Genomic DNA, 19,405 nt, shown 5'->3' with positions numbered 1-19,405 from the left:
ATTCTGTGAAAAGCTTTTTGCCTTGAAATTTAAATTTTTTTCATTTATTTTTTATTAACGGCGTAGAATAGATAATTTGATTTTAGAGAAATGGATTTTGAGAAAATTTGCACTGGAAACAAACACATGATGAAATGCATTAACATAAAGTGTTGAACATGTTTGTCTCTTTACTTTGGACGGCAGGTCGCTGTTGTGGGCGGAGCCAGGCAGCGAGCAGAGGCCGAGGCCCGGCTGGCGGCTGGAGAAAGTGGGCGGAGGCTGGATGAGGGGCGGGGTGTGTCCGAAGGCGCTGAGCCCCCGCTGCTGGGAGAGGAGCTGCTGGTACGCCATGGGGTTGATGGGGTGAGGGAACGGGAAGGACGGGCTGCAGGGAACAAAAACATGATGATTAAGTTCATATCAGTCCGACATGTGTGACTGGGGTTAAATAAGGAAGCAGTGCGGACATGAAGGAGGCAGAGAAGGGGAAAAGGAAGTAGAGAAGGAAAGGAGAACGTAGGAGGTACAGTATGAAAGAGAAGAAGCTGCTAGGTGGGGAAAACAAGGAGGTGAGGAAAGAGATTAGGAGGTAGGGAACAAAACAAAGATGTGGGGAAAAGAACGGGAAGTAGATAAGGAAAGGAAGTATGAAGAACAGGAAGAGGCTAAGAAAGGAAATGAGGATGCAGAAAGGCAAACAAGGAGGTAGGGAAGGAAGTTGGAGTTTGGGAAATAAATTAGGAGGTACAGAAGGAAAAGGGAAAGTAGGAGGTAGGGAAGGGAACAAGGACATGGGAAAGGAAGCAGGAGGTCAGGGGAGAAATGAGGGGGAAATAAGAGGAGGAAAGGGAAGTACAGAAGGAAAGGAGAGAGTAGGAAAGAGAATAGGAGGAAGGGAAGGAAAGAAGAGGGAACTGAGATGAAGTAACTGCATACAAGGAAAGACAAAAGAGTTAGGGAAGGAAATTAGGAGACAGGAAACAATACAAAGAAACAAAACAAAGAAAAGAAATTAGAGAAGGAAACGAGGAAGTAGGAGGTATGAAAGATGGGAAGATGTTGGGAAAGGAAATTAGGAGATAGGGAACAAAACAAAGATGTTGTAGAAGGAAAAAACAGAGGTTGAGGAGGAAGTAAGGATGTAGGAGGTGTGAACAAATGGTGAGCAGCGAAGGAAAGGGGAGAGAGATGGAGGTATGAAAGAAAAGAGGAAGTTAGAGAAGGAAACGAGGATGTAGGAGGAAGAGAAGGAGGTGATGAAGGAAGTTAGATGAGGATGGAAATTAGGAGGTATGGGGAGGAAAGGAGGAGGTATGAAAAGAAATGGGAGGTTGGGGAGAAATGAGGAGGAAGAGAAGGGGAAAAAGAAGTAGAGAAGGAAAAGAGAAAGTAGGAGGTAGGGAGGGAAAGAAGAGGGGAGGAAAGGGAATAGGGAAGTAGGGAGGAAAACAAGGACATGGGGAAGGAAATTAGGAGGTAGGGAACAAACCGGAGATGAGGAAAAGGAAAGAAAGAGAAGGAAAGGAGGACGTAGGAGGCATGAAAGAAAAAAAGAGGCTACTGAAGGGTATACAGATGTAGGAAAGGAAACAAGGAGGTAGGGAATAAAATAAGGAGGTAGGGGACAAAAGGAGGAGGTTTGAAAGGAGATGAAGAGGTAGAGAAAGGAAACAGGAAAGTAGAAGAGAAAAAGTGCAAGTAGGAGGTATGGAAGAGAAGAAGAGGGAAAGGGAAGAAAATGAGGATGTAGGCAGGCAAACAAGGAGGTAGGAGAGGAAATTAGGAGGTAGGGGACAAATCAAAGCTGTAAGGAAGGAAATTATACGTTAAGGAACCTAATGAGGAGGTAGAGAAGGAAAGGAGAAGCCAGGGGACATAAAAGGGAGGATAGGATAGTGAAGGAACAGGGGTAAGGAAAAAGGAAAGTAAAAAGGTTAAAGTAGGAAAGGAAGCTAGGAAGGAACATGGCAAGAAAGGAAACACTGTGTTGTGGAAATAATTAAGGGCTAGGACACAAGGAGGCAGGAGAGGAAAGAGGTGATAAGGAGACAAATAAGGAGGTAAAGAAGGAAATAAGGAGGAAGAGAAGGTAAAAGAAAAGTAGGAAGCACAGAAGGAGGTATGAGGTGATTTACCTGAGTCCTCCGACAGACAGGTGTCCGTAGGAGCTGCTGGCGGCCGAGCTGGAGCGCGAGTTGTTGATGTAGGCGACCAGCGAGTTGGGCGAGGTGCGGATCATGGTCTGGAGGTCGATGCTGGCGTCCGACAGCGGCGAGATGGACAGAGCCCGCTTCCTGCTCAGCCGCGGCGTCAGTCTGGGGCTGGAAAACCGCGACACTGCGGACACACAGGTGAGCCGACAGGTGCTTTGATGTGAGCTCACTGAGGACTTCATTACCCACAAATCATCAGTCAGTCAGTCAGTCAGTCAGCGTAGACGGGCCTGTCTGTCAACTTCTGTCTGACTCTCCTCCTCACGCCATAAAGTTTCACCACAGAGCGCCAAGTGTGGCTCAATACTGACGACTGAACTTTATCATAACTGTTTTAACTCTGTTTAAAAAGAACTTGATTTAACTTCATTTAAACAGTCAGCAATGTGTTGTTTATCTTTATTGAAACAGTACTTTATTTGACTCTATTAAAACAGTACTTTGTTTGACTCTATTAAAACTTTATTTTGTTTGACTCTATTAAAACAGTATTTGACTCTATTAAAACAGTATTTTATTTTTTATTAAAACTTTATTTGACTCTATTAAAACAGTATTTTGTTTGACTTTATTAAAACTTTATTTGACTCTATTAAAACATTATTTATTTGACTTTATTAAAACTTTATTTGACTATTAAAACAGTATTTTATTTTTTATTAAAACTTTATTTGACTATTAAAACAGTATTTTATTTGACCTTATTAAAACTTTATTTGACTCTATTAAAACAGTACTTTATTTGATTTATTAAAACAGTATTTGACTCTATTAAAACAGTATTTTATTTGACCTTATTAAAACTTTATTTGACTCTATTAAAACAGTACTTTATTTGATTTATTAAAACAGTATTTGACTCTATTAAAACAGTATTTTATTTGACCTTATTAAAACTTTATTTGACTCTATTAAAACAGTACTTTATTTGATTTATTAAAACAATATTTGACTCTATTGAAACAGTATTTTATTTTTTATTAAAACTTCATTTGACTCTATTAAAACAGTATTTTATTTTTTATTAAAACTTTATTTGACTATTAAAACAGTATTTGACTCTATTAAAACAGTATTTTATTTGACCTTATTAAAACTTTATTTGACTCTATTAAAACAGTACTTTATTTGATTTATTAAAACAGTATTTGACTCTATTAAAACAGTATTTTATTTGACCTTATTAAAACTTTATTTGACTCTATTGAAACAGTATTTTATTTTTTATTAAAACTTTATTTGACTCTATTAAAACAGTATTTTATTTTTTATTAAAACTTTATTTGACTCTATTAAAACAGTATTTTGTTTGACTTTATTAAAACTTTATTTGACTCTATTAAAACATTATTTATTTGACTTTATTAAAACTTTATTTGACTCTATTGAAACAGTATTTTATTTTTTATTAAAACTTTATTTGACTATTAAAACAGTATTTTATTTTTTATTAAAACTTTATTTGACTCTATTAAAACATTATTTATTTGACTTTATTAAAACTTTATTTGACTCTATTGAAACAGTATTTTATTTTTATTAAAACTTTATTTGACTATTAAAACAGTATTTTATTTTTATTAAAACTTTATTTGACTCTATTAAAACAGTATTTTGTTTGACTTTATTAAAACTTTATTTGACTCTATTAAAACATTATTTATTTGACTTTATTAAAACTTTATTTGACTCTATTGAAACAGTATTTTATTTTTTATTAAAACTTTATTTGACTCTATTAAAACAGTATTTTATTTTTATTAAAACTTTATTTGACTTTATTAAAACAGTATTTTATTTTTTATTAAAACTTTATTTGACTCTATTAAAACAGTATTTTATTTTTATTAAAACTTTATTTGACTTTATTAAAACAGTATTTTATTTTTTATTAAAACTTTATTTGACTTTATTAAAACAGTACTTTACTTTTACTCAATTATAAGTAGTAATTTTGTTATTACAATACTTAACCTAATTATAACAATTAAATAAAGTACCCTATCAATCCTATCAATGAGCGCTCATGTACTTTATTTAAAATTATTATAACATTACTTTATTTATCTTCATTATAACAGTACAGTACTCTATTTTTACCTTATTATAACTTTCTACCGTACGATAATAAAACTTGAACTCTATTATACCAGTACTTTGATTAACTTTATTTTTACAGTAGTCTATCTAGTAGTTTAGTGTTTTAGCAGTCTGCAGTAATTCAGAGGAGATCTCAGAATATTGATATATAACTATATCAATATTATTTGTTGGTCGTATCGTCCAGCCCTACATCAAACTTTATATTTCTGAGCTGATTTTAAAAGATGGGCTTTCAGCTGAGAGCAAAGCTCATAAAAACAAATCTAACCATAAAAACACCACTGAATTCAGTTTTTTGTTTCAAACCCAACTGTATGGTTTCAAACAGCTGGAGCTGTGAGGTCTCCACAGATACCTGCTGTTAATGTGACGGAGGTGATAAATGCTGCACGTCCTCCGTCCTGACCCAACGTCCCACTGTGACTCTAAACACTCTTAATCTAAAAGAATGATTCCTGAAATCCAAAGAGTGACTCGCAGCGTCTTCTTCACATCAGCCCGTGTCACTCGCTCACGTTATTTCAGGATCCAGGAGGTGCAGAGCTGACGGGCGTGATGGATGCCGCCGCAGCCTCCCCGCGACACTCAAACCCCACGGACACAGAACAACCCTATCAATGAGCTCCAGATTGATTCACAGCTAATACAGTAAACAATTTGTCCACGGTGATGGAAACTGAGCGTGGCAGAGGATATTACTGAGCCTCATGGAGGCACCGTGTGGCACAAACGGCAGCAGGAAGTCCACTGAAAGAAAAGGCTTCTACAACTAGCACTCTCACTGCTGACGTGCCGTTAAGCAACACACTTCCTTAAAACACTTCTCCAGTCTTTGGTCCAAAAACTGGTCTGTGTGAAAGCCTCTGACATCTGCCCACATGTGGCGACCCCATTAAGATTCAGACATAACGAATCAATCTCCCCCACAATAATTCCCCGTAATTACTCCAGATAAACATCACAGTCTGGGTTTGTACTTCACCATGTTAAATGAGGGCAATTACAGAGAATTGATTTCAACTGTGAGGAAATGTATGCAGAGCGATGTGATCGATCTCCGCTCTGAAATGTAAATTCAAATGAGGACTTGAAATCTAAAGGGTGAGGAGGACCGTCTCCAGGCTCTCAACTTCCTGTTTGTAGATATGGTAGTGTTGGCGTTCTTTGTTGGCATTGTTGATCAGCAGTCCAAAACTGACTGTATGACACAGATCAGACTCCTCACATTAGAGAAGCTGAACTCAGTGTTTTTGTTTTATAATGGACTGAAATTAATAATTTAGTAACAAAATGGTTTTTTTTTTTGGTCAGATTATCTTATCAATTGATTGTTTTAGCTCTACAAAGCATTCAAGAACACCTTTATACCTTCAGAAGCTTGCTGTGTTTTAGCAACCCGTTGCTGTGTTTCCAACAGATTTTTAGGCACCAAATGTAGGTGTTTTGTAGTGACCAGTCTGTTTATCAAGCTGCTTTATGCACCCAGTGTGGGTGTTTCATAGTGACCTTTCACAGTTCTTCCCAGTTGGTTTTTAGGAAGCAAATGTGGGTATTTCATAGCAACCAGTCACTATTTTTCTAGAGACTTTTTGGGGCACCAAATTAGCAACCAGTCACTGTTCATCCTGTGACTTTTGCACCTAATGTAGGTGTTTTGTGGCAACCTCTAGTGGCTTTTTAGGCACCAAATAGGGGTGATTCATAGGAACCAGTTGCTGTGTTTCCAGCGGCTTTTCTGGCACCAAACATGGGTGTTTCATAGCAATCAGTCACTATTTTCTAGCAGCTTTTTAGGCCCCAAATGTGAGTGTTCTGTAGTAACCACTTGCTGCTTTTCCGGCAGCTTTTTAGGCACCAAACGTGGGTGTTTTGCAGCAACCAGTTGTTATTTTTTTAAAGTGACTTTTAGGCACCTAATGCGAGTGTTTTGTAGCAACCAGTCACTGTTCATCCTGTGGCTTTATGCACTTAATGTAGGTGTTTTGTGGCAACAGGTTGTTGTTCCTCTAGTGGCTTTTTAGACACCAAACGTGGGTGATTTTATAGAAACCAGATGCTGTGTTTCCAGCAGCTTTTTAGGCACCAAATGTGGGTGTTTTGTAGCGACCAGTCAGTTTATTCTGCATCTTTATCCACGTAATGTAGGTGTTTTGTAGCATCCACTCACTGCTTATTGGGTGGCTTTTTAGGTACCAAATGTAAGTGTATTGTAGTGACCAGTCACTGTTTATCTTGTGGCTTTATGCACCTAATGTCACTGTTTTTCCAGAGGTTTATCAGGCATGTAATGTGGGTGTTGTGTGGTGACCGCTCACTGGTTTTCTGGCAGATTTTTAGGGAATCAAATGTGGGTGTTTTGTAGCAACTACTCATTGCTTTTCCAGCAGCTTTTTAGGCACCAAACATGGGTGGTTTGAAGCACCCAGCAAGCTTTTTTCTAGCAGGTTTTCAGGTACCAAACATAGATGTTTTGTAGCAACCATACGCTGGTTTTCCAGCAGCTTATTAGACACCAAATGTGGGTGTTTTGTAGCAACCACTCATGGCTATTCCGGTAGCTTTATAGGCACCAAACATGGGTGTTTCATAGCAACCAGACACTATTTTTCTAGCAGCTTTCTAGGCACCAAATGTGGGTATTTTGTAGCAACCACTCACTATGTTTCAAGTGGCTTTTTAGAGATAAAACATGACTGTTAAGTAGCAACCAGTCATTATTTTTCCGGTGAATTTTTAGGCACAAACCCTGGGTGTTTTATAGCGACTGTTAACTGTTTTTCCTGCGGCTTATTGGGCATCAAATTTGGGTATTTTGTAGCAACCAGTCACTGATTTTCCAATGGCTTTTAAGGCACCAAAGGTGGATCTTTTGTAGCAACCCCTCACAGTTTTTCTTCCCGAAATAATGGCGTGAAAAGCAGTTATTTTTCATGAAGACATCACTGCGTTTCCGGCAGGATTGAGCCCCAAAACCAGGTACATTAAGCCAATTCAAGATCTTTTTCTAACTATAACCAAGTGGTTTTCGTACCTAAACCTAAATCTAACCATAAGCAACACTGACATTTCTTCTGGTGATTGGGTTTTAATTTTTCAAACTGTTAATGTGCCAAGAAATGGAGGACAGAAGAAGATGAACATGGATATGAATGCAAGCTTCAGAATTAGGTTTCTATGAAAAACTGTGGAGTTTAATAATTGTTTATAAGAAAGCTCCTCAGGGTCCCTTTAAGACAAAGAAATGCTCGATACACAGTCAGTGCCGGACACTGTGACGGTCTCTACTGGTCACTTTGCAAAGAAACAGTTTGGAAGCCAAACCACATCTGGCGTGGATCAACCCCCTCACCAGTTATTCCTCGGCGTCTAATCTCCCCGACCGATTAATTCTGCTTTGTTTGCTTTCACTGCCGTCCTTAATGACGGGGGCTAAAAGGTTGTTGCTAAGTATATCCTCCGGTACAAATCTCCAACATATGTTATCTGTTTAGAAATTGGTGCTGTGAGACTTGAGGAGGAGGGGAGACATCTTTTATCCTGGGGTGCATGGAATCTGAGTGATGATATAACAGATCCGCACAAGAGGAAAACATCAACGCCCGTTTCTCGAGGGACGTCTCAGCTCGGGAGGTTTATTACCAAAGACATTACCGTCGGCGGGGCCTGTGTCATGGGACGCTAATTTGGACATTTAACCAGCTAAAGTTGAGATGTAGCTCAGGGTGACGGTGACAGTGGTGTTCAGGGGTGGAGGAGGTGGAGGGGGGGGGGCAGGTGTAGAGGATCAGGTGTGTGTTTTTTGTTATCGGTGATCGCGGCGGCTCAGATGAAGCCGTTCAGGACTAGCAGCCGTATTCATCTCTGTTACTTCCTCTCACCTCTGGGGAGATGTGTTTATTAATGTGCCACTTCCCCTGATAAATGGACCAATGGAAAAGCTCGGCTCCACTCGCTCGCCACCCCTCCACCCCCACTGCCCCCCCCCTCCTTCCATTGTGATTTATATCAGCAGCCGCCACTGGGAGGGTGAGTGTGTGTGGAGTGATTTGGGGAGTGGATGAATGTGTGTGTGCTGCAGCCCCCGAGGCTCTCGGTGCCACTGTGGTCTGTATGTAACTGAACTGTTTGAAGCCAGAAGGTTGCAGGTTCAAACGATGCCACAGCTGCTGGGGAACATTTGGGGAAAGAGAAGAAGAAATGCTCCGTCCTCACTGGACGAGGGGCTCATGAGCGACGCCACTCAGCCAGCCGACCATGGTTTTCATGTGTGCTGCATGCACTCACGTAAACTTTGCACTGAGGACCTTTTTCCAAACACTTAACTGCAAAACTTTACGCAGCACACGGGAGAAATAACTTGCAGAGAATGTCAAATATGCAGCGGACGTTTGACTTTATTCTGTGAGTTTGTTGACCTATTACGTCACAGGCCAAACAATGGACAAACAAGTTAGCTACGGTTAGCTAGCTGCTAACTGCTACCATGATGGACAACTTTTTGTTGTATTTCTGAATGTTTTCCTGCTTTCAGAGTAACTTTTCTCTTTTATTAATTTCCCTTAGCATGAAAATGAACTTGTAGAGACTTTACACTTTGGTTGGAGGAAACCCATCATACAGTGTGGGCAGGTCGGAGAAGCACGTTATAACAAGCAGCAGCAGCAGCCTTCGCTCTGCATCTCAGTTTGTGCACTTGGCAGGTGAAGTGATGTTTCTTCTCACAGCCACGTCCAACAGTCTCAGCGAGTAACCCAACAGTGACACTTTGGCGAGACCGAGCCAAGCGTGCTCTCCGTTTGTTTTGGCCCGAGCACCTGCACAGTGTCGGGGAACGGCTGGAGACTGAGTTATGACAGCTTTAGTGAGGACGGCTGGACGGCTTCACCGCTGCTGGCAGCCCGCGGCACAAGTTTGGCCTGCAACACCACAACACAGAGGGCTCATTCACAAGCCTGCGCTGTGTCTGCTGAACCTGCAGCGAAGGGTTTTACCCCGGGGCTGACCGCTCGCTCAACCGCAGAGCTCTGTGGGCAAATTTGCACCGACTGTAGTGGCTGGTGTGGTGCCTAGAAGTCGTTTTTTACCTTCCCTGAAGGAGCTGAAAGGTTTCTCTGGTGTGAAGGTGCTGCTGAACAGAACTTAACTTAAATATTTATTCATTTTGTTTTGTGTCTTTCTGCAGTGGTGGCTGTGGCAGGTAAATTCACACAGAATGTGGACAGCCTCTTTGATATATTACGGTAGTTTAAAAGCAGTCTTTGCAGTATTTCTGGCCTGGAGCACCTGTGAAATGTCACCAACAGAGACCAAAGCAAATAATGTTTAAAGCTGGTGCTTGCTTTCAGTTACTTTTCCTTTTTTTGCTCCAAACACTGCCCACGTTGCTCGCAGTTGCACAGTGAGTGGACCCATTGATTAGTGGATCGGCCAGAAATGTATCTGCAATAATTTTGACTATCAAAAGGTCAAACTTTAAAATTAAATAATTTTCTTTTTATTTATTATGTTATATTTTATTTAATTTTACTCTATTTTATTTTATCACATTTTACTTTGTTTTTATTATTTTTTATTTCATTTCATTTCACTTTATTTTATTATATTTTATTTTACATTATTTTTTCTTATTTCATTTTATTTTATTTTTATTATTTTTTATTTAATTTCATTTCACTTTATTTTATTATACATTATTTTTTTGATTTAATTTTACTTTATTTCATTATGTTCTATTTTATTTAATTTTACTCTATTTTTATTTTACTTTAATCATATTTATTTTTATTTATTTCATTTAATTTTACTTTATTTTACTTAATTGTATTTTATGTCCTTTTACTTTATTTTTATTATTTTTTTATTTTATTTCATTTCACTTTATTTTATTATATTTTATTTTACATTATTTTTTCTTATTTAATTTTATTTTATTATGTTCTATTTTATTTTTTTCCGGAAACATTAGATGTAAATGCCAGTTTTTCCTCGTGCAATCTTTATATTTATTTCATGTGCACTTAAAGGCTGCCAGTGCATGACCAGTAGTAACCCCGAACAGGAAGTGTTGCACAGAGAAGGACATTAGTACGAGAGGTGCAGTTGGCATTTAGTATCAGACGGATGACGTTACGCTCTCTGGTGTTCATCATCAGGAGTTCCCCTCAGACACGACTCCCCTTTTAAGGTGCAGAGCGAAGCGCCGGATCAAAGTAGGCATTTATTACATTACATATACCTGCTGCGACCTAACGTGCCCGATGATGGCGCGCACTGGAAATGTCACGGCGGCACAATAAGTCCTCTGTGTTTATGGAAAAGTGCTGGCTCAGGGTCGGCGGGGGAGAAACATCGCGCGGCTGATACCTGAAGGCCTCTCGGCCGTTTGAAGTTGTTTGACATGAAAAATGTATACAAGCCTTTTTTATTCATACGCCTCTCCTGTGATCTTTGTTTCATCATCCACCTGGACCCGGCACCCTGATAGGAATTTCATTCTGCTTAATCAGTGTCAAAGCAGCTCATTGGACGGAGCAGGGTGGGCTTCTCTCTGGCTGCAGGACCTGAGTACAGGAGGCCATGTTAATGCCAGAACTAGAGTTACCGCCTTGTGGTCGTACGCCTCCGTGAACCCGTCCAGTTACAGTTTCCATCCATGTCAGTGAAAACATGGATGCTTCACACACAGAAGATCTATACAATCAGCACAGTTTCAAGATTAGAGTCACCAATTCAGTATCTGACCAAATGTCTCCCCTTCTGTTCCTGAGATATGACGTTAAAACATGATGATGTCACAGTCACGCTGACCTTTGACCTTTTGACCTTCATTATTTTATCCTGTTAGACATTTGTGTCAAGTTTGGTCAGAATTAGTGAATGAATTCTTGAGTCATGGCCAAAAACATGTTTTGTGAGGTCACACTGATCTCAACTAATTCTGATCAGTTCATTCTGAAGTCCACGTGGACGTTTGTGCCAAATTTGAGGACCCACCCTCTTGGCCTTCTTGAGTTATCGCAATCACGACAATGAAACAGATACAAAGTCACAGTGACCTTGACCTCTGACCACCAATTTCGAATCCATTCATCCATGACTAAAAGCGGACGTTTGTGCCAAAGTGAAGAAATTCTGTCAAGGTGTTCTTGAGATAACAAGTTTATGACAATAGGACAAATGCAAGGTTAAAGTGACCTTGACATTTTACCACCAAGTTGTAATTAGTTAATGTGTAACTCAAAATGAACATTTGTGCCAATTTTTTAAGAAATTCCCTCCAGGTGCTCTTGAGATAACACATTAATGAGAATGACACTGATGCAAGGTCACTGTGACCTTGATCTTTGACCTATGACCACCAAAATCTAGTCTTTTCATTGTTAAGTCAAAGTGGACATTAATGCTACATTTGAGGAAACACCCTCTTGGTCTTCTTGAGTTATCATGACAATGAAACGGATACAAAGTCACAGTGACCTTGACCTCTGACCACCAATTTCTAATCCATTCATCCATGACTCAAAGTGGACGTTTGTGCCAAAGTGAAGAAATTCTGTCAAGGTGTTCTTGAGATAACAAGTTTACGACAATAGGACGAATGTAACATGAACTGATTAGAACTTGGTGGTAAAATGTCAAGGGAACATTTGTGCCAAATTTTTAAGAAATTCCCTCAAGGTGCACTTGAGATAACACATTAACGAGAGTGAGACTGATGCAAGGTCACTGTGACCTATGACCACCAACGTCTTTTCACTGTTCAGTCAAAGTGGATGTTAATGCTTAATTTGCGGAAATGCCCTCTGGGCCTTCTACAGATGTTGCATTCATGATAATGAAATGGATACAAGGTCACAGTGACCTTGGCTTCTGACTACCAAATTCTAATCCGATCACCCGTGACTTAAAGTGTACGTTTGTGCCAAATTAAAGAAATTCCCTTGCAGTGTTTTAGAGATAACGTGTTCATGAGAATGAGACGGATGATGTCACAGTGACCTTTGACCACAAAAAACTCATCAGTTCATTTTTGAGTCTAAGTGGACGTTTGTGCCAAATTTGAAAAAAACTCTTTGACACTGTTCTTGAGATATTACGTTCACAAGAATAAGACGGCAGCACTTAATGTGATGCTGCTCCAGGTTTCAAAGGGTTAATTGATCAGTGAAGGAAATCACACCAGAGATAAAGTGCAGAAAAACACAACCAGACATTAAAAGTGCTGTAAAAGCAAAACTAGGAGTTAAAAGAGGCTAAAAGGCTCCAACAGCTGCGAGGTTCCACTTTGCAGCTTTCCCAGTTTACTCACCCTCGATGGGGGTGATGTAGTCGGACAGGTGGGACCCCGTGGTGGCCCCGGCCCCCTGCATGAGCAGCTCGCCGTACGGGCTCCGGTGGCTGGCCATCAGGTGGTAATACTCGGCCGAGCTCGCCCCCGGAGGAGGGGGAGGGAGTCCAAACAGCCCGCGGTCTTTTAAATGCTCATGGGCCACTGTGGAGGAGACAGAGGGGGGAGGGGGTTAGTGTGTAAGGAGGGAGGAGAAGGAAGTAACTAAAAGGAGGAGTGAGAAGGGGGTGAAGTCCTGGTCTGTGCCGCCTCATGCTGAGGAGATCTATGAATGGGCCGAGGGGCCGGCGGGCGGGGTCGCTGATGTGCAACGGCCCATGTAGGTGCTCCCACCCCACCCCCACCTCCGGGCCCCAGTGTCCCCTCAGGCTCAGGAGGGAAATAGTTTCTCTTTACCGAAGACGCTGGAGTTTAAATATCAGTTTAAAACAAGCATCAGGCAGGTTTTTAGAATCAGAAAAGTCTCCAAATTTTCCTGATATTTGTGTATTTTGGACGATTTTCCGAAGCTCCATTTGTCCAACAAATGTCCCAGAAAGCTCATTGCTCCAACAGCCCATCATGCCAAAAACAAACAGCCATTTCTCCAAAGTTCTGTTTGTCCAAAAAAATACACTCCTCACAGTTAGACGACCCAATTGCCAGAAAAATCTTCGCATTGTACATTTTGTATCAGATACACTGAAACTTCACTCATGTGGGCTTAAAACATTCACATTTGTTGGCACAAAAGTTGCCAGAAAAGCAGAGATGAGTTGGTAAAAAAAAGAAGAAAAAAAGAAACCCAGGTTCAGTGGGTCAAACGCTGCGAGGAAACACCACAAAAGGTCGAAGGGTCTGTAAAAATGGAGAGTTTGGTGGCTAGAAAGCCCAAGAAAAACACCATGAAGGCTAAGTCAAAACTGTGGGGATCTGTGGCTCAAACACTGCAAAGTATTTCCGAAAACACCCTGGATCTGTAGCTTAAACGGCGTTAAGAAACACCACAAAGGGCTGGTAAAAACACCTTGGATCTGTGGCTAACACAACACTTGGAAACACTACGAAAGGTCTATAAAAGTGCCTGGGATCTTCAGCTGAAGCATCGCTGAGAAATGCCACATAGATCCCGTAGTTTTTGCCAACTCTGTGGCTAAAAACGCTACGAGCAGTCGATAAAAACACACAGGATCAGTGGCTCAAACACCGCTGAGAAATAGTGCAAAGAGATGGTAAAAACGCCCACAATCCACAGCTCAAACGTCACTGAGAAATGCCAAGATAGGTTGGTAAAAACTCCAGGGAACTGTGGCTCAAATGCCACTGAGAAATGCCATGATGGGTCTTTTGAAACACCTAAAACCTGTGGCTCAACTGTTGGGAAGAGTCTGCAAAAACATCCTGGATCTGTGGCTCAAACGCCACTTAGAAACAGAAACTAACTGCAGGGAGTTTTTGGGAAACTGAACTTTGGATCAATGGACGGTTAGAGTTACAGGCTGTTGGAGAAACAGTCTTTTGGTCCACTGGGACATTTTCCAACTCATGGAGCTTTGAATCTTTGGGCTGTTGGAACAATGGCACGGCGCCCTGTCCACAGAGTCTCTGTTTGTTTCTTGTCTTCCCTGAAAACATGTTTAATTTCAGTGTAACTCCCGTCATGTGTTCACCTGCTGTTAACATCTGCACCCAGTAAAGAGACTCTAAAAGTGTCAGGGCCAGTCAGAGCCTGATATGAATTTCTCCCACTCTCCTCTGCAGCCTGAGAAACAAACGTCCCCCCTCTTGTTCTACCTCCTACCCTCCTTCCCTAAGTGATCTTTCAGACGACATTAAGGCTCCCGGCCTAAAAGAGAGCAGACGTCGTGCTCGTGCTGACATCATAGCTGCTCTCACAGGATCGCATTTCCACCTTTAGAAACCTCTGGCTGATGAGGGAGGCGGTCGATGAGCGCCAGAGCGTATTTCTTTATCGAATCAAACAAATGAAAGAGCAGCGAGGTCGCGGGTCAAAAAACAAACAGATGAATATTTAACGTATCAGGTAGTGACTCCAAACGCACAGCTGCAGGTGATGACAGGATGTTAGTCTAACTTCCACATGGAGCAAAATGAAAGGTCACCTGGAACACATAAAAACCTCTGTCTCCAAACCCAAGGCCTCGTCTCTCAACGAGCCATTTGCATTCCCTCCACCGCAAACAGTCCCCCCGCACTTTTCTTCCCCTTGCACGGCTTTATCGCGGCCAGATCTCAGGCGCGGGCGCTTATTTAAGTTTAAAAGCGTTGCCACATTACCACTGACAGACTGTAAAAGAAGATTTATATCCTGTCCCGCCGCCGCGCTCCAATCTGTTATTGTAATTCAGCGCCGAGTTGTCATCGCTACCTGGTAAATTTGGGCAGAGGGGGAGGAGGGTGGGAGACTATTTGGCAGCACTGTTTGTCTTTTATCGACCTCCACAGATTTTATTTTGAAGGATCCCCTCTATGTGTCACCTGGGAGAGCAGGTCAAGGTTTCCCTCTCTGCAACTACAATTTATGTAACAGTGTTTGTAGCAACCAGGAGTCGAGTTCAGGCTCCCTGCTGAGGAGGTATTCTAGACCGAGGTCCTGCAAGAAGACAGGGATGCATTTTTACACCAGTGTTGGTTTATTCTAAAGTTAATACCTCATCATTTGATTTTAAAAAGATATTTTTGATAGATACAACACTTAGACGTGAAGGTCAAATGTTTTCTTTAGCTAAGTCGTGTTTTTAAAATCAACTCAAGAAGTCATAAGTTGAATAAAGAAATAGTGTAAATTTGCACGTAAATTCTTGAGTTATGCCAAAAAAACATGTTTTGTGAGGTCACAGTAGCCTTTGACCTTCAAACTCCAAAACCTCATTAGTTCATTCTTGTGTAAAAGTTGATGTTTGTGCCAAATTTGAAGTAACTCAGACCAGGTGTTCTTGAGATACTGTGTTCACAACAATGACATGGACCAGGTCACTGAGACCTTGATCTTTGACCTTTTACCAAGTGGATGTTTGTGCCAAATTTCTACCTTGAGGAAATTTCATCACATTTGGCACAAATGTCCACCTGGACTTAAGGATGAACTGGTAAGAATTTGGTGTTTGTAACTTGCATCTATATAATTTTCGCAAATGCATTACCTCAAGAAAGCCTTGAGTGGCATTGTGTGGCACAAACATGGCTAAAGGAAGCAGTGTTGTGCCACAAAACACCCCACACTGAATGACACAAACGTGGCTGTAAAGGCAGCTGTGTGTTGCTACAAAACACCCCACTTTAACAAGATATCATGTTCATGAGAATGCAACAGACAAGGTCACAGTGAAGCTGTCTTTGACCACAAAATTCTTATCAGTTGACTCCAAATGGATGTTTGTGCCAAATTTAAAGAAATTGCGACAAGGTGTTTTTGAGATATCACGTTCACAACAGTGAGATGGACCAGGTCGTAGGACCTTGATCTTTATCCATCACCACCTAAATCCAATCAGTTCATTGTTGAGTCCAAGTGGATGTTTGTGCCAAATTTGAAGATATTCCTTAACGACTTTCTTGAGAAATGGAATTCACTAGAATGACACAGTTGAAAGTCGCAGTGACTTTGACCTAGGACCACAAAATTATAATCAGTTCATCCAAGTCCAAGAGGACGTTTGTGCCAAATGTGATAAACTTTCTTCAAGGCCATCTTGTGATTGCGTATTCTTGAGAATGAGACAAATGCAAGGTCAATGTGATATTTGACCACAAAAATTTAATAAGTTCATCCTTGAGTGAAAGTGGATGTTTTTGCCAAATGATGTCACAGTGAAGTTGACCTTTGACCTTTTGCATATAAAATGTAAATTATCCTGTTATACATTTGTGTGAAGTTTTGTCAAAATTAACATATTGATAGTCTTGAGTCATGGCCAAAAACATGTTTGTGAGGTCACAGTGACCCTTGACCTTTGATCTCCAAAACCTCATGAGTTCATTCCTGAGTAAAAATGGATATTTGGGACGAATTTAAGGAAATTCTCTGAAAGCTTTTTTGAGATATCCTGTTTACAAAAATGAGTTAGACGAAGTCAAAGTGACGGTTCATCCTTGAGTCAAAGTGGACGTTTGTGCCAAATTAAAAAAAATCTCTCCTGGCTTTCTTGCACATTCAGAACAATGGATGGCCAACCCAAAAACATAATTGCTCCGGTCACGGCTAAAACCAGCAGTTTTATTAACCAAATTTTTAAACACAGATGTAATTTATAAAATTCAGTACAAAGATGTAAATTATGAGCAAGACAAGAGGACACAGAGAGAGTCATCGATATGAAACCTGAAACCACCCAGAGACAGTTTTTTGGGTTCTGGCTCAAGCTTTTTACCTGAAAATAAAAATAGCTGAACTTACAGTCGGCGGGGCTCAGTCCTCTGGCTGCTGAGATCATGGACAGGGTGGGGCTGCCGTGCACGGAGCGCAGGTAGTGCTCCATGTGGGGGTTGACGTACGGGTGAGGCGGGCTGAAGGGGGAGTCGCCGGTGGCCACGGCAGCGGGTGAGAGGCGTATCAGGGAGATATCGGAGATGACGGGGCTGCCGGCCAAACCTGCAGGGCTGGACGAGAGGAGAGGAGGAAAACACATCAAACTTTAAAATCACCAGTATTAAGTTTTCACAGGGACTACTTTCAGCGGCGGATTAATCCACATTTGGCGCTCTTGTGTGCTGATAACCTGCAGCTGGGCTTTGTAAGACTTTACATCATCACGAAGCTTTGATTCAACCACCTGAAGCGCCTTCACACTCCCATCACCTGATCCTCGCCGTCTCCGCCTCAGTGTGTGCACAGGCGGCGTTGAGAGTGAGATCACGTCTAACGCGGTTCCTCTGTCGAGCTTTTGATCTGAGACAGTCAGAGGAAGGGGTGAGCGCGGGGTCAGGAAGGCGAGGAGACAGGGAGAGGAGGAAGCGATGTGTAACGGGCGAAGCACCTCTCCAGGTTACACTTCTGCCCACGGGGCGTTTGTCGGTGTCGTTTATCAGTGTCAGCTCATCTGGAGAGACAAACTGCGGGTGGATCCAGAGACAGATGTGATGTTTGGACGATACGTCTGATTAAAGTCTGTAAACCTAACACCTTTTTTAAAGACACGTCACATTCTGTCAGTTTTCAGGGATTTTAATCAGGTTTATGAGTTTGAAAAGTTTCCAGTTTCAGATGAGTTTAAGATGTTTGAGTTTGGCTGTCTTCACCCAGGCAGAGCAGATAAAAACGGTGAAATACAAACAGCTCATGAAGAGTCTATCTACGTTGACCTATGGCTGGAAATCGGGCGCAATTTTTCAATAAGCAGGATTTATAAGACAAAAACCAAACATGATAAAATCTTTGCTTTTTTCACAATTCACCAAACTTTATAAAGATAAAAGCCGTAATTATTGTCTGAACTTAGAAATCTTGGGCAGTAAAAACTAAAAACGGGATACATTTTTGGTGGTAAGGTTTAGGCAACAAAACCTCTTGGTTATGGTCGGGAAAAGATTGCAGATGCCGCTACAAATGCCTGGCTTGGAGTGTCGCATAAACGACTAGAAAGGCAGTGATGTGATGTTACAAAACACCCAACTTTGTGTGGCACAAACGCAGCTAAAAAGCAGCTGTGTGTCGCTACAACATGCCTGGTTTTCTGTGGCACAAACACAGCTGTGAAGGCAGTGGTGTGTCGCTACACAACACCTGGCTTCAGTGGTGCAAAAGTGACTGGAAAGGCAGCAGTGTCGTGCTACACTACGATCTATTTAGTAAATATATAAAAAAAATGCTGAAATTTTTTTAAAATAAATGTATAAAGTAATAACTGCATGTATCTATTTATTTCCATATTTATTTGAACATTTATTTATTAATGCATTCTTTTTTCTTTATTTATTTCAGCATTTATTTATTATTTTATTCATTTATTTCCATATTTATATATTCCTGTAATTGTTCTTAAATTTATGTATTTAATTATTCTTGTGTTTATTCCTACAATTATTTATCTATTTCCGTATTTATTGCCATATTTATTAATTTATTTCTGTATTATATTTTAAGAATTTTTTAGATACTTTTTCCCCCTCCATACATCACACCCACCCACTTTTGTGCTCTTTAAATCCGTGTCCGTTGCTCTGAGGTGTTTATGGCTCAGATGGATTCGCATTAGAGCTGCTGCGTCTCATACAGATGCTAAACGGTGCCTGAGCGGCGTATTCTGACGCCCTGGGAGCAAAAACTGTTGATAGTCGTCTCCAAAGAGAAACGTCAGCATCAGTAAAAACTTCTTTAGGGCTGCTGTAAATAAAGTTTTTGTTTCTCACGACGTCTCCGGCCGTTAAAAGCATCAAAGTGAACTGAGCTGCTGTCTCAGGTCCTAACTCTGCAGATCTGTGTCCTCAGCGTCTCTCACCTGCACCTTCATTATAAATACACATTCTCCATCATCCAGCATCCACGAGACGCTTCATCACCTCGCAGCCAGATTGTTGGATTGCATCACGACTCATGTTCTTTCTCTCCGTGCAGAAGATAAAGATCTGATTTTCCACCCAAAAACATAATCAGCCCCAGCGTCTGTGTGAAATATTGATGCTCTCATCATGTAGCAGCCTGCAGGTGAGCACTGCCTGACTTTGAATCCAGACTAACAGGGTTTGTTTACCGTGCTAACAAGCTCCTCCAAAAACCAGCGTCTGAAGCGTATAAATATTTCTCTCTCTGCACTTCAGCCTG

General features: G+C 41.0%; 1 protein-coding gene and 1 long non-coding RNA gene across 2 annotated transcripts in view; one reads left to right on the top strand and one right to left on the bottom strand.

Annotated features, from left to right (window-relative positions):
• The window catches only part of LOC117250118 (uncharacterized), a 46,376-nt gene extending 46,063 nt beyond the window's left edge, over positions 1-313 (top strand). The window contains exon 3 of the long non-coding RNA XR_004501059.2: positions 187-313. This is a non-coding gene — a long non-coding RNA (uncharacterized LOC117250118). The remainder of the gene's footprint in view (positions 1-186) is intronic.
• The window catches only part of LOC117250112 (zinc finger protein GLI2-like), a 115,847-nt gene that overhangs the window by 20,571 nt on the left and 75,871 nt on the right, over positions 1-19,405 (bottom strand). The window contains exons 4-7 of the mRNA XM_033616126.1: positions 17,042-17,244; positions 12,607-12,789; positions 2,118-2,319; positions 175-367 (exon numbers count right to left, since the gene is read on the bottom strand). Coding sequence (XP_033472017.1) covers positions 175-367; positions 2,118-2,319; positions 12,607-12,789; positions 17,042-17,244 — 781 coding nt within the window. The remainder of the gene's footprint in view (positions 1-174; positions 368-2,117; positions 2,320-12,606; positions 12,790-17,041; positions 17,245-19,405) is intronic.

The sequence above is a fragment of the Epinephelus lanceolatus genome, chromosome 24 (assembly GCF_041903045.1).
Source record: "Epinephelus lanceolatus isolate andai-2023 chromosome 24, ASM4190304v1, whole genome shotgun sequence".
Taxonomy (NCBI): Eukaryota; Metazoa; Chordata; class Actinopteri; order Perciformes; family Serranidae; genus Epinephelus; species Epinephelus lanceolatus.
Note: the sequence above shows the minus strand (reverse complement) of the source record. Positions and strands in the feature narration are given on the sequence as shown.